The sequence below is a fragment of the Podarcis tiliguerta genome, assembly GCF_965153285.1.
Source record: "Podarcis tiliguerta genome assembly, chromosome: 17".
Lineage (NCBI taxonomy): Eukaryota > Metazoa > Chordata > Lepidosauria > Squamata > Lacertidae > Podarcis > Podarcis tiliguerta.
Window position 1 is genome coordinate 38,534,609 of NC_139550.1, and position 27,710 is coordinate 38,562,318.

At 46.2% G+C, this 27,710-nt stretch overlaps 1 protein-coding gene across 2 annotated transcripts; it reads left to right on the forward strand.

Annotated features, from left to right (window-relative positions):
* The first annotated feature begins 35 nt into the window (after nucleotides 1-35).
* On the forward strand, nucleotides 36-26,705 carry SMC1A (structural maintenance of chromosomes 1A). Of its 2 annotated transcripts, none has more exons than XM_083420958.1 (25): nucleotides 36-330; nucleotides 1,129-1,317; nucleotides 1,777-1,889; nucleotides 3,103-3,306; nucleotides 4,583-4,821; nucleotides 5,595-5,853; nucleotides 7,041-7,181; nucleotides 11,758-11,840; nucleotides 12,042-12,249; nucleotides 12,376-12,561; nucleotides 12,970-13,149; nucleotides 13,717-13,863; nucleotides 17,475-17,612; nucleotides 17,926-18,042; nucleotides 18,562-18,668; nucleotides 18,787-18,928; nucleotides 19,062-19,207; nucleotides 19,587-19,740; nucleotides 19,832-19,942; nucleotides 21,115-21,262; nucleotides 21,377-21,531; nucleotides 23,162-23,313; nucleotides 23,519-23,588; nucleotides 23,713-23,823; nucleotides 26,121-26,705. In XM_083420958.1, the coding sequence occupies exons 1-25, from the start codon at nucleotides 222-224 to the stop codon at nucleotides 26,202-26,204; spliced, it is 3,693 nt and encodes a 1,230-aa protein (XP_083277084.1). In that variant the 5' UTR covers nucleotides 36-221; the 3' UTR covers nucleotides 26,205-26,705. The 2 variants fall into 2 exon arrangements, 1 of the variants encoding a protein (XP_083277084.1); XR_014506617.1 differs by having other exon boundaries at nucleotides 50-330; nucleotides 19,832-20,639; nucleotides 21,106-21,262.
* The last annotated feature ends 1,005 nt before the right edge of the window (nucleotides 26,706-27,710 follow it).

Genomic DNA, 27,710 nt, shown 5'->3' on the forward strand with positions numbered 1-27,710 from the left:
CCTATCAGCTGTCGCCTTTCCGAAGGAGGTGGGACCCGCGGCTTGGGAGCAGGCGGGCGCCGAGTCCTCGCGAGATTTCCGCGCTCGCGTTCTGGTGGCGGCCGAGGGGCCTGGCGTGGTCCGGCGCGGGGCCTTGAGCTTCTGGCCGGGCGGCGTTGGCCCGTGTCCCTGCCGGCCCGGAGTCCCCTCGCGTCCCCGCCCCGCCGTCCCCCGCCGCCGAAATGGGCTTCCTCAAGCTGATCGAGATCGAGAATTTCAAATCGTACAAGGGGCGGCAAATCATCGGGCCCTTCCGGCGCTTCACGGCCATCATCGGGCCCAACGGATCCGGTGCGCGGGCGGGCGGGGAGGCGGCGGAGGAGGAGCGGGGTCGGGGCTGGGGCTGGGGCGGCGCACCTCCGTCCCGCGAGGGGAAGGCCTGGGAGGGATGCCTCCGCCTTGGGGCGCCAACTTGGTTCGCGCGTTTCTGTCAGCTGTGAAGGACCAGCCTCTCGGATGCGCCGCTTTGAGAGAGTTTTTCACATTTGGGGCGACATGTTGGGGGGTCGCTTTTTCGTTTGTCTGTTTGGCACCAGGTGTCGCCCGCTGACAGGCGCACCTGCAGACCCCCCCCCCCCCCCCGTCATGCAGTTGCTGAGAAGACAAACCCGACCAGCTGGGGTTTTTTCTTCAAAATAATGGTGCAGGTAGAGGGAAGGCATTAATGAGAAGCAACTTGGTTATGAAAGTTTGGGGTTTAAATAGCTGGAGGAGGCACCCTACTGCGGCAAAGGGTGTGTGGGGGGGGAAGGCACTCCCCCCAAACTGTGTGAAATTTGAGAAGGGACAGCGTTAAGCGGCAGGGTTGAGGACATTCTTAGTGGTGATATTTGTCAGGAAAGGGGAGTGCTTATTTTTTTAGAGAGAGGTTCAAATCATGGGGTGCCCATCCCAGATCAGAAGAGGCATCCAAAGCAAGAAATAAATTTGTATATGCTCAGAGGCAATCTTCACAGGTTACAGGGATGTGGTATGTGCTACAATGGTTTTAGGGCCCAGGAAGTGAAAGCTCATATGACACCCTGAGGGAAAGGCATATGGCACTTTTGCTAAAATGCATCATGGTTTATTTTGTTGTCCTCCATCCAGGCAAGTCAAACCTCATGGATGCCATCAGCTTTGTGCTTGGCGAGAAAACCAGCAATCTGAGAGTAAAGACGTTGCGAGACCTGATCCATGGAGCCCCTGTAGGGAAGCCAGCTGCCAATCGGGCATTTGTCAGCATGGTTTACTCTGAAGATGGTGCTGAAGATCGTACCTTTGCAAGGGTCATAGTAGGTGAGCTTTGGGGCAGGGTGAGGAAATGGTTGGGTGTGTGTCATGCTGTAGTATTGGAGTCTCTGGTAAGCAATGTTGCTGGGTGGCTTGAGCAAAGAAGACTGGGCTGCTCTGAAAGGGGTCGTGTGGGGGGAGGTCCTGAAGTGAGTCCCATTGTGTTCAGTGGGGCTTATTTCCTTGAAAGTGTGAATAATAGTGCAGCCTTTACATGCTTACATGAAAGTAAGCCCCTATAGAACTTATTTCTGAATCGCCTATCGGGCCTAAATCTGCTAGTGCATTCTTCCAAAGAAATCCCATCCTGCTTTTCACATTTACTTGTTTTCTGTGGATGTCCTTTGTAATACATTCTTCCATCCCTATTATCATCTTCAGAATTGGGGAGTAGGGTTGAGGAGCTTCTGGAACTTGGAAGTCTTGGGTTTCTAGTGTTGACTGAATGAGATGTCTGTCTTCTAGGAAGTTCATCAGAGTACAAAATAAACAATAAAGTGGTACAGCTGAGCGAATACAGTGAGGAGCTGGAGAAACTGGGCATTCTAATCAAAGCTAGGAACTTTCTAGTCTTCCAGGTAAGCCCTCCTCCCCCTTTATAATCTCCCCAAACAGACGTGCTATAGTAGAACATAAATTTATTGGCATTTCCCCACTCAGAGTCCACGTTGACAGCCATACATGAGCAGACGTTCTCGTAACACTTCCAGAGTTGCTGACACTTGAGCAAAGGTTCATTTAAGAACATAAGACCTGTAAGATCAGGCCAGTGGTCTAACTGACTCAGTGTCTTGTTCTCACAGTGGCCAATCAGATATCTTTGGGAAGCCCACAAGCAGGAATTAGGTGCAACAGTACACTTAATTGGGATTTCCAGCAACTGGTATTCAATGTTACACTACCGTCAGCAGGTAGTATACAGCCATCATGGCTACTGGTTGTGCTTTGTGGGATATGGAATGGGCTCCACATGGATTCTGGGACGGGCTCATGTAATCCTACTAGGAGGAGAGCAGAGATGTGAGATTCAAGCTAATAGGATCCAGTGATGACTAACCTTTAATTTAACAAATAATTATTTTAACAAACCTTTCTGCTGTGAGGAAGGGCTCTAGCTCTGCAGTGGAGCAGTACATACTTGTTGGTTTGTTAGTTACATTTATATACCACCTTTTCTCCAAGGAGCTCAAGGTGGCATACGTACTTCTCCTCCTTCCCATTTTATTTTCACAACAGCAACTTACCTGTGAGGTAAGTTAGGCTGAGAGTGAGTAACAGGCCCATGTGAACTTCATGGCTGAGTGGGGAACCTGGTCTCCCAGGTTCTAGTTCAGCTCTCTAACCAACAGGTTCCTGTTCAGTTCACAGCATCTCAAGGTATGACTGGGAAGGACTCCTGTTTAAAACCCTGGAGAGCCACTACTAGTCAGTGTAAACAGTGGTTGACTCTGTCCAAGGCTGCTTCTTATCTTCCTATATTCCTCCTTCTAATAGTGCTATTCTAGTGCTACCCTAAAGTACAAATGCAGACTCCATTGCCTCTAGCCTATTGTTTTGCCTCTAGCCTATTGAGCTGGGAAGCTGGCAGCAGTGTGGTTCTGAAAAGACAGATAAAAAAATCAGACTTACACAGGGTCTAGCTGTGCCACAGACTCCCATTGCTTGTGTCATTGGTGGCACCTGTGTCTCTGATTTGTCACATATTATTCAATCCATGCCAGAAGAATGGAGGTGACTAGATAAGATGAATCCCTTGGCTTGTTCTGATGCTGCCTGTTTTCACTGCCCCAGGGTGCGGTGGAGTCTATTGCCATGAAGAACCCCAAGGAGCGCACAGCACTCTTTGAGGAGATCAGTCGCTCGGGGGAGCTGGCTCAGGAGTATGACAAGCGCAAGAAGGAGATGGTCAAGGCAGAAGAAGATACTCAGTTCAATTACCATCGGAAAAAGAACATTGCCGCAGAGCGTAAGGAGGCTAAACAGGAGAAAGAAGAGGTAAAAACTGAAAGCTGCCATTGGACTGTGCTTTCCTTATGGGTCCAGAATGTTGTCACACTATTCCTTGGCACTTCAGTTGTGGAAACAATTTATTTTTCTGCAGTTTGAGTGGAAATCCAATCTGTTTTCGACCACCTCTTCCACATCCTTATTCTTCCTCGTTTCATCTCCTCAGCCACCAACACTGCCCTCAACTTCTGCTGATTTTTTAAAAAAAATCCAGTTCCAAAGAGCGAAATCACTCGTTCCACTCCTCAGTCCCCTGGGCTCATAAAATGTCATGGTCAAAGTGGGCCAGTTCTGGTTATGATAATATCAACACCATCTCTTTCCCCCTATCTGGGTGAAGCTGCTTATTGGTCCTCAGTTGGGTGGGAGTTGCCTCTTAGGTACTGTATTGCTGTGATTGGTGGCATGGTTGTGCCTTCCGTGTGTTCTGGCACCAGCACAACAGTTTAAGTGTCTGGGATTTCCCCATTCTAGCTCTAGGTGAGGTCTGGCATTTCTTTTGAGAATGGATAGGACCTGGCATGCCCTTCTTGCTATGTCTTCCTCTTTCTGTTATGAATCCTTAACCCTCAGTTCCCTGTTTTGTTATCTAAACAATTTTTTTGCCCATAAATATGACCTTATACTCACTTCCTTTTCCTGATTAAAATTCTAGTTTAAATAATAATAATTTTATTCTTTATACCCAGCCACTCTGAGGAATTGATCTTTTATTTTCAAGCATCTTCATTCTCCTCCCCTCCTTATTGTCTCTCCTTATCTCTTCTCTTTGTTTGCTGCCTCATTCTTTTTGTCCTTCTGTGACATTTTTTCCTACTTAAATATAAAATTGGCCTTACAGCTGTCTTCATCTTCCCCTCACCTCCTTTGGCTTCAGGGTGCCCTGCCTTATTACATTCATATTTTGCCCTCCTTGCTCTCCTTTTAAGTACTTTTTAAAAGTACAGTACTTCTGAATTCCTAGATTCCCTGAGAGGGACTGCGTTTAGTGGGACATAATCCCAGGTAAGTAAAGATAGGATTGCAGCCTAACAGTGCAATCCTAACTATGTCTGTTGAGAAGTAAGTCCTGTTGAATTCAATGAGGCTTACTGCCTGGTTAAGTAGAGATAAAATTGAAGCCCAAAAAGTGTGGTGATGTTGCTGTTAAGGTAAAGTGGGTTTAGTTTGAGACTCTGTTCAGTGCTTCGGATTAGAGGTCCTTTAGGCTTGCAGCATGCTTTGCCACAGCTTATGCCTTATGTTCTCCTTTTTTGGGGGGCAGGCAGATCGGTACCAGCGCCTGAAAGACGAGGTTGTGCGAGCTCAAGTCCAGCTGCAACTCTTCAAGTTGTACCACAATGAAGCTGAAATAGAAAAACTGAACAAGGAGCTGGGCTCCAAAAACAAAGAGATTGATAAGGATAAGAAGCGGATGGACAAAGTGGAGGATGAGCTCAAGGACAAGAAGAAGGAGCTGGGCAAAGTGATGAGAGAGCAGCAGCAAATCGAGAAGGAGATCAAGTAAGCTGATAGGTTTTAGTATAGTGGGAAGCAAAGAATCAAATTTCAGAATTCTGGGATCTACTATAAAAGCAAAACCTGGAGATTTGGTTCTACCAACCCAGATCCAATCACCATGAGGTCTCCTGCATATACAGGATCTGTGTTAACACAAATCTGGTGTACCAACAAACCCTAAAATTGAACCGGACAACTGGTCAATAGTTGCTTAGTTGCTGTGGTTTTGCGTGTGGGGACTTTGAGGCTAAGGCCAGGGCTAACTAATCCCAAATAAAATCTTTCCTTGATATCCCTGTCCTAAAGCAAATTGATTTAGAGTGTTGTCAAAATTTTTATGTACAGCAATAGATTGAAAGAATATCTCAAGCAAGATAATTTTAGTGATACTACAATTAATCTACTCCAGAGATCTTCAGACAGTGTTTGGGGAGAAACTTAGGGCGTCCTTGGAAGCTCATCAGGAGCGCTTTGATAAGAAGAGCATTAATGCTAGACGCATTATCCCCAAATTATAGAACTGTTTTATCTACTTCTACAACAGGGGTGGAGAGACTGTGGCCTTCAGATGCTGCTGGACTTGAACTTTGATCACCCTTACCATTTGCTGTGCTTTCTTGGGCTGATGGGAGTTGTAGTCCAGGAACATCTGGAGGGCCACAAGTTTCCCCATCTTGACTTTATAGCATGCTGATCTAGAATGGGAGTTTGTCTTGGGCTTTCATGGAAACTGGGTATGCAATTGCCATACATAACAAAAGCATGGTGTTTTGCAGGGAAAAGGATTCTGAGCTGAACCAGAAACGCCCACAGTACATCAAGGCCAAGGAAAATACATCCCACAAGATAAAAAAGCTGGAAGCTGCCAAGAAGTCCTTGCAGAATGCCCAGAAGCAGTATAAAAAGCGCAAGGGTGATATGGATGAACTGGAGAAGGAGATGCTATCTGTGGAGAAGGCCCGGCAGGAGTTTGAGGAACGCATGGAAGAGGAGAGCCAGAGCCAAGGCCGGGACCTTACACTGGAGGAGAACCAGGTATGGTCAAGGGAGTAGCTGAGATGGGATCTGTGGCTCCAGACAGTGTTGGAAGGAGGAGACTGTTAGTTTGCCTTTCTTGGTGCAGAAAGTATTGATCTGATGTGTAGAAGTCTTTCCTATTCTAATTAGTTCAAGAGGGTTTTGGAAGCTTCTGTGTGTGAAAGAAACTGGTGCAAGCTGGAAGTTTCTAGCTGACACATAAGTGTCTATTCTATTCATGATGTTTGGGTTATTCCTTCAGAGAAGCTGAGTACAGCTGGCTTAAACTGGTCCTGTTATCTCTTTCTGTCAAGGTCATGCTGCCTATAATCAGAGGCCAGAAGGAGCTTGGGTTTCGCTTTCTATCTCTTTTCTTCTGGTCTGGTGTTCTGTATATAGTATGCTCAGTGTTAAGGTTTTAGTCTTATTATAAGTTATTATAAATCTACTGCAACTGGATTCTTTATAGACAGTGCCAACCCTGAATGTATTGGATTTGTGACCGTTATGCCCATTTGCCTTCAGTAGCAGTAAAACTTTGCTGGATGAAGTATTAATTGCCTCTGATCTATTTTTGGGGAATCCTGCAACGTGTTTAAGTTTTTACTCTGCTAACTATATGTTGGAATCTGCTCTGGATCAATATGAGTAGTATTCATGTCAGAGACTTCATGTGACTTTGGAAAATAGAAGGAGCTACCTTATACTGAACTCCTGCCCTAAGCAATTTTAAAAATATTTATGCAATTTATGTTCCACCCTGCTATAGCAAAAAATACTCATGGTGTCTAAAATGCAATACAGTCAAATAGCAAAATAAATTGTATCAGTAAGTTAGAAGTGATTTAAAAGCAGCAGTTTTTTTAAAAGCACAAGAAGTCATAGCTCCCACCCTCCATTCCTGCTGAAATAAAAATAGCATTTAAAGTAAGGTTACCAGACGTCCCCGTTTCCCAGATTTACAAATTAGTCCCCTGACAAAATCCATCTATTCAGTAGGAAGTTGAAAAGTGTCCCCGGATTCATTGAAAAAAAATCTAGTAACTTTAATTTAAAGTGCACCTAAAAGAGGGCAATGAAGGGGCCAGGCATTCCTCTTGGGGGAAACTGAGAGAGAAAGTTCTCTCAAAGGCAACCACCTCTGTGTCCTGGGCAACTGTCTCCAAAATGTTCCGCTCTCTTTGCTTCCTACTTTTATCAAACAGGTGAAGAAATACCACCGGCTGAAGGAAGAGGCCAGCAAGCGAGCAGCCACACTGGCCCAGGAGCTGGAGAAATTCAACCGTGACCAGAAGGCAGATCAGGACCGCCTTGATCTGGAGGAGAGGAAGAAAGTAGAAACTGAGGTGAGTTGTTTTCCCTGTTGGAGCAGGCCTTCCCCATTTCTCTCCTATTTCTAGGACTTGGCCTGCATTGCCACCACTCAGGATGTGCATTGCCCCATCCTTTTAAGTAAAAACAGAAACTCACCTGCACCTAGAATAACTAGATTTTGTCCTGAATCTGCATGTTTATAACAGTTAGACAAACTGAGTGAAGTTGCTTAACTCCTCTCTTACTTTGCATTTATCTTTTACTGATCAGCTTAGGTTTGCTCTGCTTCTGTGTTATGTGCTGTCGCTTTTTTATGCACCCCCACATAATTGCACCTAGTCCCTCTCAAATTTTTGCATAAATGAGTTCTCCTGCATTCCTTCCCATTCTCCCCATCACTTTTCCCGTCCTTCCCTTCCCTTCTCATCAGTCATCTCAGACTCCCCCACCCCCTGCCTTTTTGTCATCCCATCGCCAAAAGCCGTGTCAAAGAAGAGAGAGGGCTTTAAGCACAAAATGTGTGAGGAGCCATAACAGCAGCTTGTATATAGATAGGCATCATATATTGCTTGAAACATTGGTGACCATATATTGCATCATATATTGCTTGAAACTGTTGACACTGTATTCCTGATTCCACAAGGCTTTATACAGCTGGATCTGATCCAGTTCCGTAGTACAGATCAAACTGGCCTTGAGCCTTTGGATGAATTGTCCAAAACCGGTTTCAAGTCCATATTGTGATATCAGTTTCATAGTTTTTCACCTGGAAGTATATTGCGAATCATGGGGTGGGTGCTATGCAAAAATTACAATGTGGGAAAAACCATGAAGCCCCCCAAGGCTTCTCTTGATTCCTGCATCCTGTTAACTGCTGGCTCAGCTCTCTTCTGCCTCCTGCAGGGGGCAGTGAATCGCAAGAGCAGGCGCCGGCAAAAAATCACAATGTGAGAAAAACCGTGAAGCCAGCCAATGCCTCTGAGTAGCTCCATCCTTATTTCAGGCATCATGATATGGGTATTTCATTTTATTTCACTTTTTATTTGAATACCAGCTTTCTATATTGCTATACACAAGGCAGTTTACAGCAACAAAATATACAACAAAGAATACACACCTTATAATACCGTATTTTTCACCCTATAGGACGCACTTCCTTTCCCCTCCAAAAATGAAGGGGAAATGTGTGTACGTCCTATGGGGCGAATGCAGGCTTTCGCTGAAGCCTGGTGCGCACCGACCCCTCTCGCTCTCCAGGCTTCAGGAAGCTCTCCACAAGCCGTGGGAGAGCTGCCTGTTCTGGGGGCAGGGGTCGGGGGAAGCTCGGGCTTCCCCAGCCCCGCGCCTGGGGGGGGGGAGAAATTTTTTTTTCTTTATTCCCCCCCCCCCCCAAAAAAAAAAACTAGGTGCGCCCTGTGGGCCGAAAAATACGGTAATCTGATCCAATACAAAAAGTTCTAATAAAACATAACTTTAAAATGGAACAACTTATATCCAAAAAGTAAAATTCAATCCATTAGATTGTAATCTATTAGTAAAAGTAAATAATAGTAAATTAATCTATTAGAATAGTACACAATAAAATTAACTCTCAAAACATCATATCATGATGTTTAGCTGGTGATATATCACAGTGCTGAAAACCAAATATTGTCCAGCCCTGATGTAAGTGCAGCCCTCTCCAAGATGGCAGCAGCAAGGCCAGCTCCACTGGGTTCTCCCATCTCCCACAAGCACCATTCTCCGTCCTGCCTTCCTTCAGGGGGAAGCCCTGGCTTTCTTCATGTGCTCCAGTGGCAGAAGGGGGAGTGGACCCAGTGTCAGCCACTGACTGACTGAGTCCGGCAGCAAGAGTGCCAGTGGCACAGCCGTCTCTTAGACGGTTGGGCAGTGGAACCAGCCAAAGCAGGCAGTGCCTACAAAGTGAATGGTTTGCATAGGAATGGCTGGCAGACAGATACAAGGTGAAATGTATTGATTGTTGTGCTGCGAGAGGGAGGAAAGAGAACTGCTATTCCAGTTGGTGATGGGCAGGGAAGTTCAGCCTGTGAATTGCAGCACCCTGCTGGGACTGCAGGGAAAGGGGTGGGATAATAATCATAGAGTTGGAAGGGACCCCAAGGGTTCTCTATCCAATCCCCTTCACTTCATCCATGATAATAGCCATCCAGCCTCAGCTTAAAAAGCTCCAAGGAAGGACAGTCCACAACCTCCCCAGGGAGACCATTCCACTGTTGAACAGCTCTTGCTGTCCGAAAGTTCCAGATTGTCAATATCCTTCTTAAATTGTGGCGCCCAGAACTGGACACAGTATTCCAGGTACGGTCTGATCAGGGCAGAATAGAGCGGGACCGTTACCGCATTTACTTGAGTCTAATGTGCCATCGAATCTAATGCACACCTCAGTTGGCAGAACCTTGAAACAAAAAAAAAAGTATTTGCTGGCGAATGTAATGCATGTAGACAAGAGGTTCACTCCTTACAACAGACAAGCTGAAAGTTTTGAGGTGCTGCAGGCTTGGCAGGGGAGAGGAGCCAAGCAAGGTGGCAGGGCTGTGCAGATGACAGGGAGCTGTCCTCCTCTCCTCCTCCTCCTCCACCTGCAGTAGCTTCTTGAGGGGGGCACAGCTGTGCGCCCCTCAATGGAGCAGTTTAAAGGACCCCACACCTTGCCTCTGGCTCGCACTAGCCAGTGGCTAGGTGCAAGGTCCTTTAAACTGCTCCATTGAGGGGTGCACAGCTGAACACTCCTCAATGGAGAGATGGGATGGAGCTCGTATCCTGATGCCGGCTAGCGCAAGCTGGCAGCGAAGTGCATTTTTACGCAAGTCTAATGCACCATCAAATTCAATGTGCATCCAATTTTTCACAGCCTAATTTGGCAAAAAAGGGTGCACTTTAGACTCAAGTAAATACGGTACTTCCATTGTTCTGGACACTAGGCTTCTCTTGAGGTAGCCTAGAATAGCATTAGTTTTTTTTGCTGCTGCATCACACTGTTGACTCATGTTAAGATTGTGGTCCACCAAGACTCCAAGATCCTTTTCACATGTACTTCTGGCAAGCCAAGTGTCCCCCATCTCCAGGTAAAGGAGTTTGAATAGCTTACTCCATGACAGTGTGGGAAACCTCCAGCCCACAGGCCAATCTCGGGCCATTTCCCCCAAATTACACCCACTCAGCCATCAATTGACATCATGGTGATGTCAGCTGATGGGCAGGGAGACATGGTTTATTCCTGTCTTGGCTGCATGCCCTGTTCCTGGCAGGGAACAGGATTGTGCAGTCAAGGCAGTAGGGTTTAATCTCCATGAGATCAAATCCTGCTCAAAAGCCCCTTTTGAAGCAGCTCATGTTGTTCTCCCGCGGGCAAGTGGCAGCAGCAGTGGGAAAGAAAACACTTCACCACCAGCCAACTGCCTGCTTGCAGGAAAATCACATGAGCTGCTGAAAGCAGTGCTTTTGAAACCCGGTGCTAAGCAGGATGGTTCTCCCTTCATGTGAGCTGACGCTAGGTGATGTATCAATATATCACCCAGGACTGGTATGAGGGGCAGACTGTGATGGCAGCTTCACTCGGTATATTGCATGTGAAGCCACTGCTGCTCCTGAGTCCCTCTGCCCTGAGTGAAAACCAAGCATTAGCTGGGTGCTGGAGGTAGAGGGACTCAGGAGTGGCGACAGTTTCACCACCGATATACCACTGAGTGGAGCCGCCATTGCACTCTGCCTGCATACTTCATCGGTGAGGTGCAATACAGCTTGTTCCTCCCTCTGCTTGTTTAAACTGCTTGGCTGAGGAGCCTTCTGCTGCCGTTGCCGTTTTACGGAGCCCCTGACCTTCCCCTGGCTGACACAAGTCAGCAGCGGGGTGGGGGCTCCTTTAAAGTGCTCCTGCTCCCCAGCTGAGGGAGCCCCAATCCTTCTCCTGCTGATGGGAATTTGGACGACACCAGGTCAGGGAAGACTGCTGTCAGAAGATCTTCTGAACTCTCTTAGGAATTAATTGGTTTAGCAAGTTCTCAGGAAAGAGGTATGTCAGGTCTTGGGGGACTTTTTACCCTCCAGCTGTTGCTGAACTACAACTCTCATCACCTTTTTTTGTTGGGGCTGATGCAGTTCTGGAGGGCCAAAAGTTCCCCACTCCTGCTGTAAGGGAAGCTTGAAGGTTTGTATTTCCTGCTTCCATGAAACAAGTGGATTCCAGAGACGTACAGCCTTTCCATACCCAAGATCAATCTTTCACCCTTACTTGGAATGCAGGATATGCTTTTTATGTTTTCCTCTTCGTATAACCAGAGGAGTTTGATCCTCCCACAGCTTTTTTACCTTGTCTCCCCTTTGCTCTCTGTCTGTCAGTCTCTTTATTTCCCTAGAAGAGGGCTTCAGTGCCTCTTAGGTGATCTAGCTTAAGTAAGTGTTTGTGGCTAACTAATTTAAGACCAATAGATTAAGTGACCTTGTCAGTTGGTAATATTGCTTGTTAAAGTGGTTCTCATTCAAGGGGGGTCAGAGACTGGTCTTTGGCATTGGTTGAATAGGGCCCTGGCTTTGAGCTAAGCTCCACTGGTGCTTGCTCACATTTGGCTTATTCATTTTGTTTTGTAGGCCAAGATAAAGCAGAAATTGCGGGAGATTGAAGAAAACCAAAAACGTATTGAGAAGCTGGAGGAGTACATTGCTACTAGCAAGTAAGGGCAAGGAAGGGGCCACATAATATTGTGTGCCTTAAGCAGACTCTGGTGGGGAAAGGATAAGGAAGTTGGGCTCTCTTTTGGGATTGCTTAGGAGGCCCACTCTTCAAGTCATCATATTAGTCCCTCCCAGCACAGTGCAACCAAGCCTGATGCAGGCGTGGAGTGATCAGGGAGTTCTTACGGCTCATTCTTTAGGCAGTCCTTGGAGGAGCAAAAGAAGCTGGAGGGGGAGCTGACGGAGGAGGTAGAGCTGGCCAAGCGCCGGATCGATGAGATTAACAAGGAGCTGAACCAGGTGATGGAGCAGCTGGGGGATGCTCGCATTGACCGGCAGGAGAACAGCCGGCAGCAGCGCAAGGCTGAGATCATGGAAAGCATCAAGCGCCTCTACCCTGGCTCTGTGGTAAGTGTAGAAGGACAATAGCAAGCTCCTCAAGGCAGAGCCGAGGGTATATGGCAGAGGGTGGGTGGGGTAGAATTGGAGGCCAGGGCCCCTCCTTGCCTCATTCCATTTCCTTGTTTCCCACAGTACGGGCGCCTAATTGACCTCTGCCAGCCGACCCAGAAGAAATACCAGATCGCTGTCACCAAGGTCCTGGGCAAGAACATGGATGCCATCATCGTTGATTCAGAGAAGACTGGCCGGGACTGCATCCAGTACATTAAGGAGCAGCGAGGAGAGCCTGAGACCTTCCTGCCCCTTGACTACCTTGAGGTGAGGCCTAACAAGGCCTGGGCATGCAGGTGGATTACTGCAGAGATAGAGAAATCTCCATGTTTGTGCTAGCCTGCCGATGATCAGGTGGTATCTTTTTTCCTACCCTGCCACCTGTTCAGCTCCCAACACTTTCTAAAGGTAGCTCCCTCAGACTCATTCTGAGGTAGGCTTTGCACAGAGCTCTTGCCCAAGGGACTCAGTTTTTCCCCCTTTTGCTCCTTCCCATGTAGCCACCTCGCTTCAACGATAAACTGCTTTTAAAACAAAGGTACACATGTAAAGTTATGAAGGTGATGGGGAAGGACTGCCTCCACTTCAGTAACGTTGAGTGATCTGCAGACTGACATAAGCTTGTCACTGTGCATCTCTGCCTTCCCCCTGAGACAAAACGCCTATATATTGCAGGTGAAACCAACAGACGAGAAGCTCCGGGAGCTGAAGGGAGCCAAGTTGGTGATTGACGTGATTCGCTACGAGCCGCCTCACATCAAGAAGGCCCTGCAGTATGCTTGCGGGAATGCCCTTGTGTGTGACAATGTGGAGGATGCCCGTCGCATTGCCTTTGGAGGGCACCAGCGTCACAAGGTCTGAGAAATCTTGCGAGCCACTCTTAAGTTTCTTGCCTCAGCCTCCTCCAGAACTACAAACACAGTCCTAGTCAAGATTCTACAGCAAGGAACCTTGAATTTCTGTTAACTGCATAGATGTATTACAGACTAAGAAAACGTGCTGGTATTTCCTTTATTTGGTTTCTGCTTTTTCTAAAAGGACACCAAAGCCCCAGCTTCTTGTTAATGAAAAGCTTCCTCTGGTCTCATCTTTGGCTTTGGAAAGTTTACCAAAGCTTGTTCATTCACAACTGTCTTTACAGCCAGGAGGGCTAGATACTTTTAATGAAAATTTAAAGATGAGATTTTTCAGGATGCTAAACTGTGCACTCAGTTCCCAGTTTGGTGTTTGCACAGAACTGCAGAACACCCTTGGCCCTGTCTTTGCTGTAACTCAAAAAGTGCTGCTTCCTTCTGCATATTGTGTACTGTAGCATATTGTTACTGTAGCCATCACTAGCTGTGGGAGACTGATAGCCAAGACCTGAGGTGGCTGCTTCTTCTTGGCGTGACTTTCTGTGTTCCCCTCTTTGTCCTTTTCCAGACTGTAGCCCTGGATGGGACCCTCTTCCAGAAGTCTGGGGTGATCTCAGGAGGTGCCAGTGACCTGAAAGCCAAGGCCAGGCGCTGGGATGAAAAGGCTGTGGACAAGCTGAAAGAGAAGAAAGAGAGGCTGACAGAGGAGCTAAAGGTTGGAATGGCTTTTAGTTGCCAAGTTCTGCTACAAGCTCTAGATAGCATCAATAGAGAAATGTTGCCTGGGAAGAATTTGGGGCATCATTGAAGATTATTGAAGGATAATCTGGCAGTATTTAACTTGTTTATATTTTTAACAGGATTTATATACCACTTAATTGTAAATAAGACCTCTAAGCTGTTTACAAAGAATACAAAATACATATTAAAATTGTTAGGAAAAAGCAAAGTTAAAATCAAGTTTCAAAAAATTAAAGTACAAATAAAATCAGCAGTTAAAATATACAGTGTAAGCTAAAATTCCAGTTAAAATACTTGTTAACTTTTCATGGAGATACATCAAACCACTGAGCACTTTAAAAGCAGTAATTTTCAAGACTGGGAGAAGTGACAGTCAAGGCAGTGAGTACTTCCTTGTTCCTTACTTTCTCTCAGAGCCTGACAAGAGTTTATGGTTTGGAAAGAGACTTTCAGACAGGAATTGAAAATGATGGAATGTTCCTCTCTACAAAAATGGCTCCCTGAATTTATAAAACTAGCACATAAAAGTGCAGTCTAGGCTATGGAAGGTTGTTTTCTGTCTGTAAAAGTATTCAGTTGTATAAATTCCCAGTTGTAGTTTGAAGTGGTGCAACGCAGGCAGGTGATTACCACCTTTTAGGCTGTCTTCCTCAATATCCTTCCTAAAAAGTAAGTCCCACTGAACTCATTGGGGACTTCTGTGAAAACAGGCTTAGGATTACCGTATTTTTCGCCCTATAGGACGCACTTTTCCCCCTCCAAAAATGAAGGGGAAATCTGTGTGCGTCCTATGGGGCGAATACAGGCTTTCAGGAAGCTATCCGCAAGCCTGGGGAGCCCGCGGGAGTTCCCGCAGGGCTCCCTAGGCTGCGGATAGTAGCCTGGCGTGTGGGGCACCCTGAAGCAGACATCCGCAGCGTGGGGAGCCCTGCGGGAGTTCCCGCAGGGCTCCCCACACTGCGGATAGCAGCCTGCTGCACGGAGCGCGGGGCGCGCTGAAGCAGAGCGCCCTGCGCTTCGGGCAGACATCGGCCAGCCCCACAAGCTCGGGGGACAGCAGGGGGGGAAATAAAGGAATTTTTTTTCCCTTTATTCCCCCCCCCCCCAAAAAAAAGCTAGGTGCGTCCTATGCGACGGGGCGTCCTATGGGGCGAAAAATACGGTATACTGCATGGTGCATCACTGGCTGCATTTGCATGTGATATAATGTTTAGCATTACAAGGACGAGTCACAGTGAGCATCAGACTCATATGCTCTCCCTGCTGCCGCTCCCATTATGACTGCAAGGAGTTCAGAAGCTTTTGCTTCTTTTACATTAACCACTGCTTATCTTGACATCCAAATCTGGGGAAAGTATGGTTAGTCTCATCCAACCAAGTGGAAACAAGCCAATTTCAAAGCCAATTTACAAAGTTAAGATTAACTGCTATTTAGTTCAAAGTAATGATACAATTTATGGTTAATCTAAAACAAAAGTGGAAGCTTCCATTCTCCGTTTGGCCGTACTGGAATAGGAAAGGTGGAAGCACTTGAGCTGTAACTCATCTACATAACATGAAACTATGTTTTAGCATTGCACGCAAACTGGGCCACTAGCTCTTCGCAATTGTGTGTGTGTTCAGTTAAATAATTTTTATTAATTTTCAATTACAAAAAATCCAATATATGCCATATTGTATTAGTGCCAATTCACAATTCCAATTCAAATATAATTAAACAGCCAATTACATAATCATATTGTTTTTACTCCTGCATGCTAGATTTCAGGGTACGGCATTTTTGTTTTCATTCTGCTTCCGAAGGTTTGTTTAATCCAATTCCATTCAATCTTAATCACAATCCCTTACCCACAGCTACAATGTTTTTAACATTTATATTAAAACATTTAGTATTCGTATATAAATCGCATTTAGTGATTTATATTCCTGCAAGAAAAGTACCTGTGCATGAAGTTTGTTTTATATTTATATCAATTTATTTTGTCCATATTGTTTCTTCTTAGTGTCCTCCATGACCTGCACCGCTCAGCCACTTCTAGTCTCTCTCTCCCCCTTTGTCTCAAAAAGCAAGGCTGTTATTGCAATTCTGTCATATGCCATATTTATTTCGTTACAAGAATAGAGATAGTCTGGCAATGCTTCGACAAGCCTCTGGTTTCTCTCTCCTTTCATCTTTTCACAATAACGATCTGGTGTCCCACCAAAGCCTGGCAAGCCTTCAAAGACCCCTCTAAGGCAGCGATACAATGAAAAATAAATCCTTCTGAATGGTTCAAATCCATACCCATTTCATGTACAGTTCCATTAATTTTTTAACAATCGGGGTGGGTTTGCCAAATCATTTATGTAGCAAACAAGATGTATATAAAAAGGGTAAAGGCTCCCCCCCATACCGTCGTTTACAATGAAAGAATTTTTTCTTTCTATTTCATATCTCTATGTCTTTGTAGCCATTTCATTTTATCAGGTGATAATCTTGACCCATCTATCCCAGCATGTGTCTGTAAATTAGTTCAAATTCTACTCTAATAAACAAAAGAACCTTTGCACCTTAATTGCTGTGTTGAAGGGTTATACTGATAAGCAAAGTACTTTGGCACTCAGCTCCTCCTGCCTCCTGGATTCCATGCCGGAGGGAGAAGCAGGTATCAAGGTGATCTGCAAGTGAAGCTCACCCCCCCCCCCCGGGTCTTGGGGGGAGTTTGCAAGGACAGTTACCCTCAAATGATCCTTGTTTATGCTTTGCTAACGATCTCCACTAAAATGGGAGTGGCATCCATTAAGGCAAACCGGAACCGGAAGCCACAAGCATGTGTGTTCAGTATAATTTGTCTGCAATCACTCCCCCAATGGACACCTTAGTTACACAATTTGTATTACTGTTTTTCCTATGCTCATGGACTGTCCCCATTGCTCAGATCATCAAGCATTTTTGGGATCATCAGGCATTTTTGGGAATAACTGACTTAAATTGATTCCTTCAGTCCTTAGCTAGGGGGTGCCATTGCGCCATCAAGTTTACTTTTAAAAAAAAGATTTCCCAAACAAATAGCGATAGCTTTACTAGGGATGAAAAGCTATTCTGTATATGTGCCACACATGCATAACTTGGTTCCAGGTGTATCCATCATGAGACTTGTTCACCAAAATGATTGAAGTGGACACATTCCAGAGGAGCAGCTGTACTTAGTATATTTTAGCAAAACTGAAGAACAGTGGTACAATAAATACTAACTAGCTTTCAGATGCAGTTGATGAAATAAGACACTTGTCTACAGAGAAACATGCCTCAGCAAACCCTTTTTTTCTTCTTCTTGTGTTACAGGGCACCATCATTTTTGCTTGAAATTACACTGTTCACGCAGTGCATAAATGCATCTTTTCAGGGGACTGGGTCTAGCTACCTGTCGGGGAGCTGTTTTCAGCTTTCTGAGACAGCATTGGGGCTCCTCCTTTACGCCTTATGAATTTATTCCTGGAATTTAGCTGCTTCACATTGGCTGCAGCATAACAACAAAATTGTTTTCTCATTCCATTTTTCTTTTTGCACCCCACTCCCCCTACATCTCCTTTTCTCATTTCCAGGAGCAAATGAAAGCCAAGCGGAAGGAGGCAGAGCTGCGCCAAGTCCAGTCCCAGGCCCATGGCTTGCAAATGCGCCTGAAATACTCCCAGAGTGACTTGGAGCAAACCAAGACCCGTCATCTTGCTCTCAATCTCCAGGTATGACGGCTTGCTGGGACCCTGCATCCTTCAGGCCTCCAACTTCCAAGGTAGCTCTCTGAGTTTTGTAGGGGATGCTGCCTCTTGCCTTAGAGCTAAAGCAGTAGGTGCAGCAGAAGATGCTTGGGGATGTTCATTTGGAGGGCTGTCCTGTGCAACCATCAAAGACTACCAAGGTTGGGCATGCAAGTTCACCCCTCTACTGGATATAAACTCTGAAGCCCCAGTCTTGCCATGATCAATTTGCTTGAGAGAGATTCCTACCATCCGTTCCTTCTGAATTATATCCCTAATAGAATGCTGTACCCAACAGGAAAAGTCCAAGCTGGAAAGTGAATTGGCCAACTTCGGGCCCCGCATCAATGACATCAAACGCATCATCCAGGGGAGGGAGCGTGAGATGAAGGAGCTCAAGGAGAAGATGAACCAGGTATGATGGATCAAGACAAAGGGCTAGACCTTGCTGTTAATGCTTGTTACATACATTTATTTATTTATTTATTTATTTATTATTACTACTACTATTACTTTTATTATAAATTATTATTATATATTTCTATCCTACCCTCAATCCCAAAAGAGCCTAAGGTGGTTGTGTAACTTCTTAAGGAAAATCTATACAATGACTAATGTATCTGCAGCAGTCTTTGTCAACATAGTGCACCTGCAGGCTGCACTGATAAGATTTGTAGTCCCAAAACATCTGGCGAGCACAAGGTCAATAATGTCTGCTGAACAACTACATATCTAAGCAATATAAAAATCATCTCCACAAGAGGCTGCCTTGACTGTGTGCCCCAGAATCATCACACAGAGGCTGTGTGGCATTTCAATCAATGTGGAAAAAGTTTCCTGAAAGTGGATATTTGGTGTTAAAAAACCCACTCAAAACTACTCTGCTCCATCTCATCCTGCTCCTCTCACTTTAGTTTCTTCCCATCTTTGCCAGGTGGAAGATGAGGTATTTGAGGAATTCTGCCGGGAGATTGGGGTGAGGAACATCAGGGAGTTTGAGGAGGAGAAGGTGAAACGCCAGAACGAGATTGCCAAGAAAAGGTAACCAGCCCAACTTTGTGCCCTCATGAAGTCTCCCAGGTTGAAGAATGTGGAAGCCGTGTGAATGCATGGATGGGTTTGGATCTGAGACCCAATTTTAACCCCTGTCCCTCTGCAGGTTGGAGTTTGAAAACCAGAAGACCCGTCTGGGCATCCAGCTGGACTTTGAGAAGAACCAGCTGAAGGAGGATCAGGACAAAGTGCACATGTGGGAGCAGACTGTCAAGAAAGATGAAGCTGAGATAGAGAAACTCAAGAAGGTGCCAGGGTGGGCCGGTGGTGGCTAGGAGGGTTTGGTCCAGCAGCTACCTGTGGCTTGAAGGTGGGGAAGAAGGCAGTAGAGTCTATGGTCGAGCTCATAGTCTCTCTGTTTCTCTCTGCCCCCCACTTAAGGAGGAACAGCGGCACATGAAGATCATTGATGAGACCATGGCACAGCTGCAGGACCTGAAGAACCAGCACTTGGCCAAGAAATCTGAGGTGAACGACAAGAACCATGAGATGGAGGAGATTCGGAAGAAGCTGGGCGGGGCCAACAAGTGAGTCTTGGCTTCTGGGGGCAGAGGCTAGGGGATGTAGGAAGGGAGGCTGTGGAGGGATGCTTGATAACCTTTCCCTTTCTCTAAGGTGGGAAGTTTGTAAAATGGCTGGAGGTGAATCCTGTGCTAGATCTGACCAAATGCAGTAGCGTCCTCCTTCTAGGGGCAGCCAGCCAGAAGCCTCTGGGACAACTCCCCTATGGGTTGTCCCTAGCATCTAGTCCTTGGAGGTCCACTTCCTCTGGACAGGAAGGTTCTGTTTAACTGTTGTAGTTGATAGCTGTTGATGGCAAAAATGTCTCTATATTTCTCTTCTTTTTTTATTTGATTCAATTTAATATTTGTACTAAACATTATCCATATTGACTTTTGCTCTCAGGGAGATGACTCACTTGCAGAAGGAGGTGACAGCCATTGAGACCAAGCTGGAGCAGAAGCGCAGTGACCGCCACAATCTGCTGCAAGCCTGCAAGATGCAGGACATCAAACTGCCCCTCTCTAAAGGCACCATGGATGATATCAGTCAGGAGGAGGTAAGCAGAGTCTCCCCCGTACAGCAGAGGGTGGGTATGAGGCCCAAGCAGGAGAGTGAGATGGTTCTCTTTTGTTTTGATTCGGGTGCAGGGTGGCTCCCAGGGGGAGGAGGCAGCCAGCAGCTCACAGAGGACTTCCAACATGTATGCGCGAGAAGCTCTCATTGAGATTGACTACAGTGACCTCTCTGAGGACCTGAAGGTGAGCTTCCCCTTGGGCCTGCTCTTCCTGGGGAATAGTTGAGGGGGGGGGGAGGTGGCCTTTTGTCCCCAGGCTAGTGGCAAGTCCACAAAGCAAAAATGTACATGTGTTCAGGTCACTTATATATTCTTTTACTTATTTAAAATATTCATGCCCTGTCATTCTGTCAAATGATCTACGAGGTGGCTTCAATCCAAAATAAAAGCTGCATTTAAAACCAGCATAATAACAGAACTGCAGGGCAGAATGAACAGTAATAAATTAAAAATGAGTAAGAAAATGCTGGAACATTGTTTGTTAGCTTCCCCCGATCCCTACAAAAACGTAAACCAAAAGCTTTAAAGTACTTCCACAAGTCCCTTAATGAGGAAGCCTGGGGAGTTGCTCTCAGGAAGGAATTCCAGATTCTAGGTGCACGTAAATAACATCGGCAGCACTGGTAATGGGGGAATTCAGAGCAGCATCTTCAAAGTTGCATCTGAGTGAATGGGCTGGTTCACGTAGGTGACAGCCAGTGCCCAACCCCTTTAGGCCTTTACATTCCTGATTCTGCTTGATAGAGGGTTCTCCACTTGTCAATCTTCCCCTGATTCTTCAGGGATAAAATGGGGCTGTCTTCCCTATGTTCTTTGTCATCCACATGTCATCGTCCCTTTTGTCTCCGCTGAACCATGGATGATCCGTGTGCCTCATAAACGTAAGTTTGGAACTTCTGTTTAGAAAAAATGTTTTTTTTTTATCTTTTAACTTTGCAACCTGACTTTCTCTTTATCTGACCCTTTTGTTCTTAAAGAAGTCTTTAAGAAAATTGGAATCTGGAGTTGATTGTGTACTCTGACCTCTCAAGGATCGCTCCTGCATATGCCATAACAATTGTCCGTGCCATAGATTGAGTTAATGGGCAGGGGAAAGGGATCCTGATTGGACTGTGCCCCAGAGAGTTTGCCAGAAGGGCTTTTCTCTCCCATATAATTAGCCCCAAAGGTCCTGAGGATTCTCACCCCAGACTTCGGTTGGCTAGAGAGGGTAGTGGCATGGGGGCGTCACTAAGGCAGATGATGCATCGGGGTTCTCTGGCAATTTCTGGGTTTGTGGGGGGGTGGGGATGATGACTATTAGAGTCTCTGGCTGCCTGAACCGCCTCCCATCATTCCCGCCTACAGGATTCCCAGGCTGAAGATGAGATCAAGCAGGAGATGAACCAGCTGCAACAGAAGCTGAATGAGCAGCAGAGCATTTTGCAGCGGATTGCTGCTCCTAATATGAAGGCAATGGAGAAGCTGGAGAGTGTGCGGGACAAGTTCCAGGAGACCTCTGATGGTACTGGATCCCTCTCCTGACCTCTCTTTAGAGGGCTGGGGACCCGGGCCGAGGGCTTCTGCTGGAGGGCTTCTGGGAAGAGCCATGCTTACACTTCTTCCTTTGCTCTGGTAGAATTCGAGGCTGCCCGGAAACGTGCCAAGAAAGCCAAGCAGGCATTTGAACAGATCAAAAAGGAGCGCTTTGACCGCTTCAACTCCTGCTTTGAGTCAGTGGCCACCAACATCGATGAGATCTACAAAGCCCTGTCACGAAATAGCAGTGCCCAGGTGAGGACACCCCTGGCCTACCATGGACAGCTAACAATGTTATAAACGCTTCTTGTGTGTGATCCATGTTTTGACAAACATTAAAGCCAGGGAACCTAAATTCTGAGTTGAGCAAAGCTGAATTCTGCGTCCGGTATGAATTGGATAAATGGAGGAAATTTGCACAGTGTCTTATTTTTATACTGTCCTTCCTGCTAATATTTACTCTTTAGCACCATTTATTCTGTGCTTTTTATTCATGTGGAGGGCAATAAGCTATTTCCCTGCCTTCAGAGATCTCAGCAGGCAGCACCCACTTACATCCAAGCATATCTTCTGACCCATGGGAGCTAGCAACTTGCTGTTCTATCTTCTCATTTTTCAAACAATTTTAAATAGAGCAGGAAGTCAAATTCAACACCTAGAGCCGCATTCAGCGCTTTTTATGTATCTCCACAGAATTGTACCATACATACAGACAAATACTATGATGTTCAAATATTTTAGGGATTATTAAGGGTGGCATGTCTTTAAAATTGGATGAACCCTATAAAGAGTGTGTGTGTTTTCCTCCCATGATCGACCAAAGGTTGTTTTATTGTAAATGGAAGCCAATTTACTACAAATTGGAAATCAAAATTCCATTAACCATGGGAATCAGATTTTGAGAGTTCACTGCCAACAGATTATAGAAATTGTGTTCATGCAAATTTGCTTTCTAGTTGCAAACAGAATTGTCTTCTAAAACATCAATCTAAACCCCAGAAGACTGATTACAGCCTAGCTACTGTTCTTTTTATTCATATGCAAAATATGCTATTTATTCATGTGTTGGGCTTTGAAATGCTGTCCCATATTGTCATCAGACAAATTGTACCAACTGGCATTCGCTTGAGCCTTCTAGTGCCATGCTTTGTGGAGTCAGGCTCCTGTGTGCGTATTCCATGCTGCAGGGGGAACTGTGCATGCTGCCTCAGTCAAAGCAGCTGCAGGAACACACTTGTTTGCTTGCTTGCTTGCTTGCTTGCCTGCTTGCCTGCTTTCTGAGGAGTGGGGGACCTAATAAAGCCCTCATTGCCCCTAAATAGATGATGGACTCTGTTGTCAGCCAGCTCCTCAGTGGTGGCTTTTTGCAACTATATTTGATTATTTTTAATAATGTGCCACGTTTCTTGGCTTGCTGAGTTATACTAGAAGTATCCAAATTAGTTTGAATTCCACAATACTGTTGTTGCCCAGAAGCCTCTGAGGTAGCTCTCAACCCACCCCTCTTGGGTGTATTGGACTAGCAAAGCCCTAATACATCCATCTTTCCATCTTCCCTTACAGAAGTTTATTTTCATAGGGTCTCGCTCTGTTTCATCATACTGTGAAATTGATCTAAGCAGCTGTCTTACAGCACATTAGATCATCAGTCCACTTAGCCCATCCATCACTGTCAACGCTGACTGGCAGCGGCTCTCTGATTTCAGAAAGCCTGGAATTTTCCCCAGCCCTGCCTGGAGATGCCAGGGGTTGACCTGGGAGTTTTTCAATGCAAAACATGTGCGCTACCCCCTGAGCTCTGGTCTTCCCCATTAAAGATGGTTCTGAGGTATTGACCACTGGTGTGAAGATTTCTGATTGTCTCCCTTCATCCCTTTTTCTCTAGGCCTTCCTAGGCCCCGAGAACCCAGAGGAGCCTTACTTGGATGGCATAAACTACAATTGTGTAGCCCCTGGCAAGCGCTTCCGGCCCATGGACAACCTGTCTGGTGGGGAGAAGACAGTGGCAGCCTTAGCTCTGCTTTTTGCCATCCACAGGTAAGGTCAGCCTTTTACTAAGGGGGCGGGGAGGGACATTGCACACTGCAAAGGTTCACAGTCTCATGTTCTCTCCTGCATCTGCAGTGGATGGGTAGGAAAGGCCTCTGCCAGAGACGCTGAAGAGCTGCTGGTCTTGGTGGACCAGTGGTCCATCTCTGTGCAAGGTGGCTTCATATTGCTGGCTCTCTCTCTTTATCCACAGCTACAAACCTGCTCCATTTTTTGTCTTGGATGAGATCGATGCTGCTTTGGACAACACCAACATTGGGAAGGTTGGTAGGAGGCTAAATCAGATGGGGCAGCTGGACATTACTGGGTCAGATTTGAAGAAAAGCAAAGGGAGGGTTGGGCTGATCAGTTCTCCTTTTCACCCTTCTCCCTCTGACATCCCCACAGGTGGCCAATTACATCAAGGAGCAATCTACGTGCAACTTCCAGGCCATTGTTATTTCCTTGAAGGAGGAATTCTACACCAAGGCCGAGAGTCTCATTGGTGTCTACCCTGAGGTATGGAAGTGTAATAGAGAATTATCTTTCAGTACTGCTGACACCTGTCCACTGCCTGCCTGTATTAATGACAGTAATGTGTTTGGACCCCCCTCTGACATCCATTCCTTTTTAAACCTTGTACAATCTAGAGAGATGAAGGCCTCAAAATGATGTGACCTTGCCATGAAGGAAGGTGAAATAGGGTTGGGCGATGTATGGATTTCAGATTGGGATATATCAGCAGCTAAATTCTGCGGTAGGGATGCAGGTGGCGCTGTGGGTTAAACCACAGAGGCTAGGGCTTGCCGATTAGAAGGTTGGCAATTCGAATCCCCGCGACGTGGTGAGCGCCCGTTGCTCGGTCCCAGCTCCTGCCAACCTAGCAGTTTGAAAGTACGTCAGAGTGCAAGTAGATAAATAGGTACCTCTCCAGCGGGAAGGTAAATGGCATTTCCATGCACTGCTCTGTTTCACCAGAAGCGGCTTAGTCATGCTCGCCACATAACCCAGAAGCTGTACGCCGACTCCCTCGGCCAATAAAGCGAGATGAGCGCTGCAACCCCAGAGTTGTCCATGACTGGACCTAACGGTCAGGGATCCCTTTACCTTTACCTTTTTAAATTCTGCGGTATACTGATACAGTTGTACCTCGGAAGTCGGAACAGAATCCATTCCGGAAGTCCATTTGACTTCCAAAACATTTGGAAACCAAGGTGCAGCTTCCTGCAGCCAATTGGAACCCACGCCACCTGCGTTGGATGTTCGGGTTCCGGAGAACGTTCGCAAACCGGAACATTCACTTCTGGGTTTGCGGCGCTTGGGAGCCAAAACGTTTGACTTGCAAGGCGTTCAGCTACTGAGGTACGACTGTATATCACAATGTCTGAAATGTATCTGGTCGCTTCTTCCTCCCCACCTTAGGGGAGGAAGAAGCAGTCAGACACATCACCCAGGCTTTCAGCTGAGCAAGCCCCTTAATGTACCACTCTGGCTCCACGCAAGCTGGAGGGTAGGGTCACAGGGGCTTCCTTAAACTGCTCAGCTGGGAGGTGGGAAGGCTCTCACCCCCCCAGCTGAGCAAGGCCCAATACTGCTCTGGCTCATACAAGCTGGAGGGTCTCAGGGGCTCCTTTAAACTGCTCAGGTCAGAGCAGAAAGCTTCCTGCCTCCCAGCTGAGTAAGTCCATCTGTCTGCATGTTTGCCTCCACGCGAGCAAGCGGCCGCTCTCTTACTCCTGACCACCGCTGCCAGCACAGCAGAGACAGGTGGACTGTTCTGGCAGTGGCTGGGGGACTGCGATGTGTTGCCAACTCAAAAACTCTGAAACCGGTATTGCAATCTGAACGTAGTATCAGTTTCAGACAATAAGTTGAAAAATCGCCCAGCTCTAGCCCAGAGAAGGGGGTGTTTGGGGCACCATGAAAGGCAGCAGCTTAGGAGGCAAACACTTTTTGGGGAAATTCTCTGGCAGGTGCCTCCTTTCAGGGCCTGGGGGTGCTAGTCTGCATAGAAGCCCTCGAGGGAAGACTTCAGACATAAGTATGTGGGGACAGTCAGGTTGCAGTTGCTCAGTGACGAGTGAAAGGTTGCTCTTTTTACGTGCTCGGAGGTGCTGTTTTTTTATTACCTCATATCTGCTTTAGTTTTTTGTTTCAGAAGAGAGATGACCAAAAAATGGAGGGGGTGATAACCAAATGGATGTTTGGAAATATTACAAAGTTTAAAAAGAAACAGAGGCGTACCTAGGATCCCTTGCACCCTTGGCAAGGGGGCTGTATTGGGGTGGGGAGGCCATTCCAATAAAAATCACTTTACTGCAATAGTCACATTAGAAATTACTACATTTTACACTACCCAAGTACTCAAAGCTTCCAGAGTGAGGACGAGGCAAGGAGGAAAGGTGAAAGAATTCACACACCTTTGTGCTGCAGTGTGAGACGGGCAGAAAGCTTCTCCCGTGTTTGATTCTGCCATGATAGCAGCAGCACGTTGCTGCACACATAGTCATATGCTTCATAGTCTGATAGGTGGTTTTTGCAGGGGGTCCGTCTGGGCCTGTGCCCCCAGCAGGGGATGGTTTCACCAACCCCTAGATACTCCTCTGAAAAGAAAGAAGGGTGGGATTAGAAGACTAAGATAACCTGCCGTACAGTTGGTTTCCCCACTCCCCTTCTCCTAAAAATCCTGCTCCCTCCTTGTCCAAGGACAAGAGCGACTCATGGGAGCCTGTTTGCCCTCAGGAGGGCTGCTCTGTTGGGGTGATCAATGAGAGTAAAGGAGCAGCTGTCACATGACTTTCCCTTTCCTCTCACAGCAAGGAGACTGTGTCATCAGCAAAGTCCTGACCTTTGACCTCACCAAGTATCCGGATGCCAATCCAAACCCTAATGAGCAGTAAAAGCAGAAGAAAGAAGCTGGACACCAAGGCTCACTGTTTTTTTCAAAACCTTCCTCCGTTGCTCCCCTTTCTGCCCTCCAAAGGCCTTAACTGTTGTCTGCCCTTTATTTATCCTACAGAATGTTTAGCGGGTTTGGGAAGGGGAAGTGTTGAGGGACTGGGGTATTAATGATGACTGTAGGATAGCATTTTTGTGTGCTTAATAGCAGATTGTTCCTCCAACTGTAGCTGTAGAGCAACAACACCCTGTTTTTAAAATAAGAAGTCAGCATCTCTTATTGCTGGGGATGGGAAGAAAAAAGGAGGAATGTTGTTCCTCCCTTGTACCTTAATTTGCTTTTAAAACTCTTTATAGGACCAAAATCATGGTGGGTTCAGGAGGATTCCTCCTGTGCCAAGCTCTCACCTGTTAAGGTGTGGCTTCAGATCTTGCTTTTTTCTAGCCTGATATCATGTGTATATGTGTTTGTGTGTGATTGAAATTAAAATATGTTACTTCCATCCTCTAGTAGTATTCTTGTAGCAGATCATGTGGGAGGGGAAGGTTGGTCAGGTTGGGATGGTGGTGGGAGAATGCACATTAATTCCTTCTATCAAGGTGTGCCAAGGTTGGGCCAGTGTCACCAAGCCGCTTGAACATTATTCTACACACACACACACACACCCCATAAATCCTGGATATTGCATGAGTGCTGACAAATATGTCAGGGATGGACGCAATTTACTAACAGGGTCCTTATGCATACAGTTCAGGGGAGGGTGTTTGGTTTTTTCCAAGGCAAAGACATATCTGATACCAATTTGTTGTTTGCTAGCAACTGAATTGCATTGTAATTTTGCAAGGGGCAGTCAAACTGTTATAATGACACTCCAGATGTTCTGATTTGACCTAGAGCCGTTGCTGGCCTTGATGGACCTGTTAATTCAAGGGATTATAATAAAAACCATGTATATGCCATTTCTTTAAAAAACCAAATCTTAAAATTCTGTGCCCAATCAAGCAAATTCTCTACCAATGAAAGCTGAATTCTACAGTATATATAGTTTGAGCTGCGTGTATCTATTTTTACATGATTCTGGATAGTTCTTCATAGAATTGTAGAGTTGGAAAGAGGGGCTGAGCATGGAAACTCGTAGACAATGCTTGGTGACATCTCAGAAGCCAGAAGGGCAGCTGAGTTGGATCCTGGTGGGCAAGGAACGGGGCTTCAGTCATTTCCCTTGCTCCTTCCCTTTCCCTAAACGAAAGCCAAGATCTAATCAGTGCTTTTCTTCTAGAAAAAAGGCGGCCAGCATTGCATATCCTTCAGTACCCCCAGAAAAAACACACACAATGTAATTAATATTCTGCTGTTTCAATATTTGTCCTGAAGTTTGAATATCTGATGTGACCAAACAACATTCTTTCAACGGTGATACGTTCCTGTGGTGGCTGCTTTGCACAATTGTTTGCCTCATTTGACCACACTGCTGCTGCTCCTGCTCAATCCAGCTGTCTGTGGTTTT

Bases quoted from the DNA above. Each gene is read 5' to 3' on its own strand.
- SMC1A (XM_083420958.1), top strand. From the start codon at position 222: ATGGGCTTCCTCAAGCTGATCGAGATCGAGAATTTCAAATCGTACAAG. The intron at 5,854-7,040 runs GTATGGTCAAGG...TTTATCAAACAG, and splicing joins TTACACTGGAGGAGAACCAG to GTGAAGAAATACCACCGGCT. The intron at 18,043-18,561 runs GTATGATGGATC...CATCTTTGCCAG, and splicing joins TCAAGGAGAAGATGAACCAG to GTGGAAGATGAGGTATTTGA.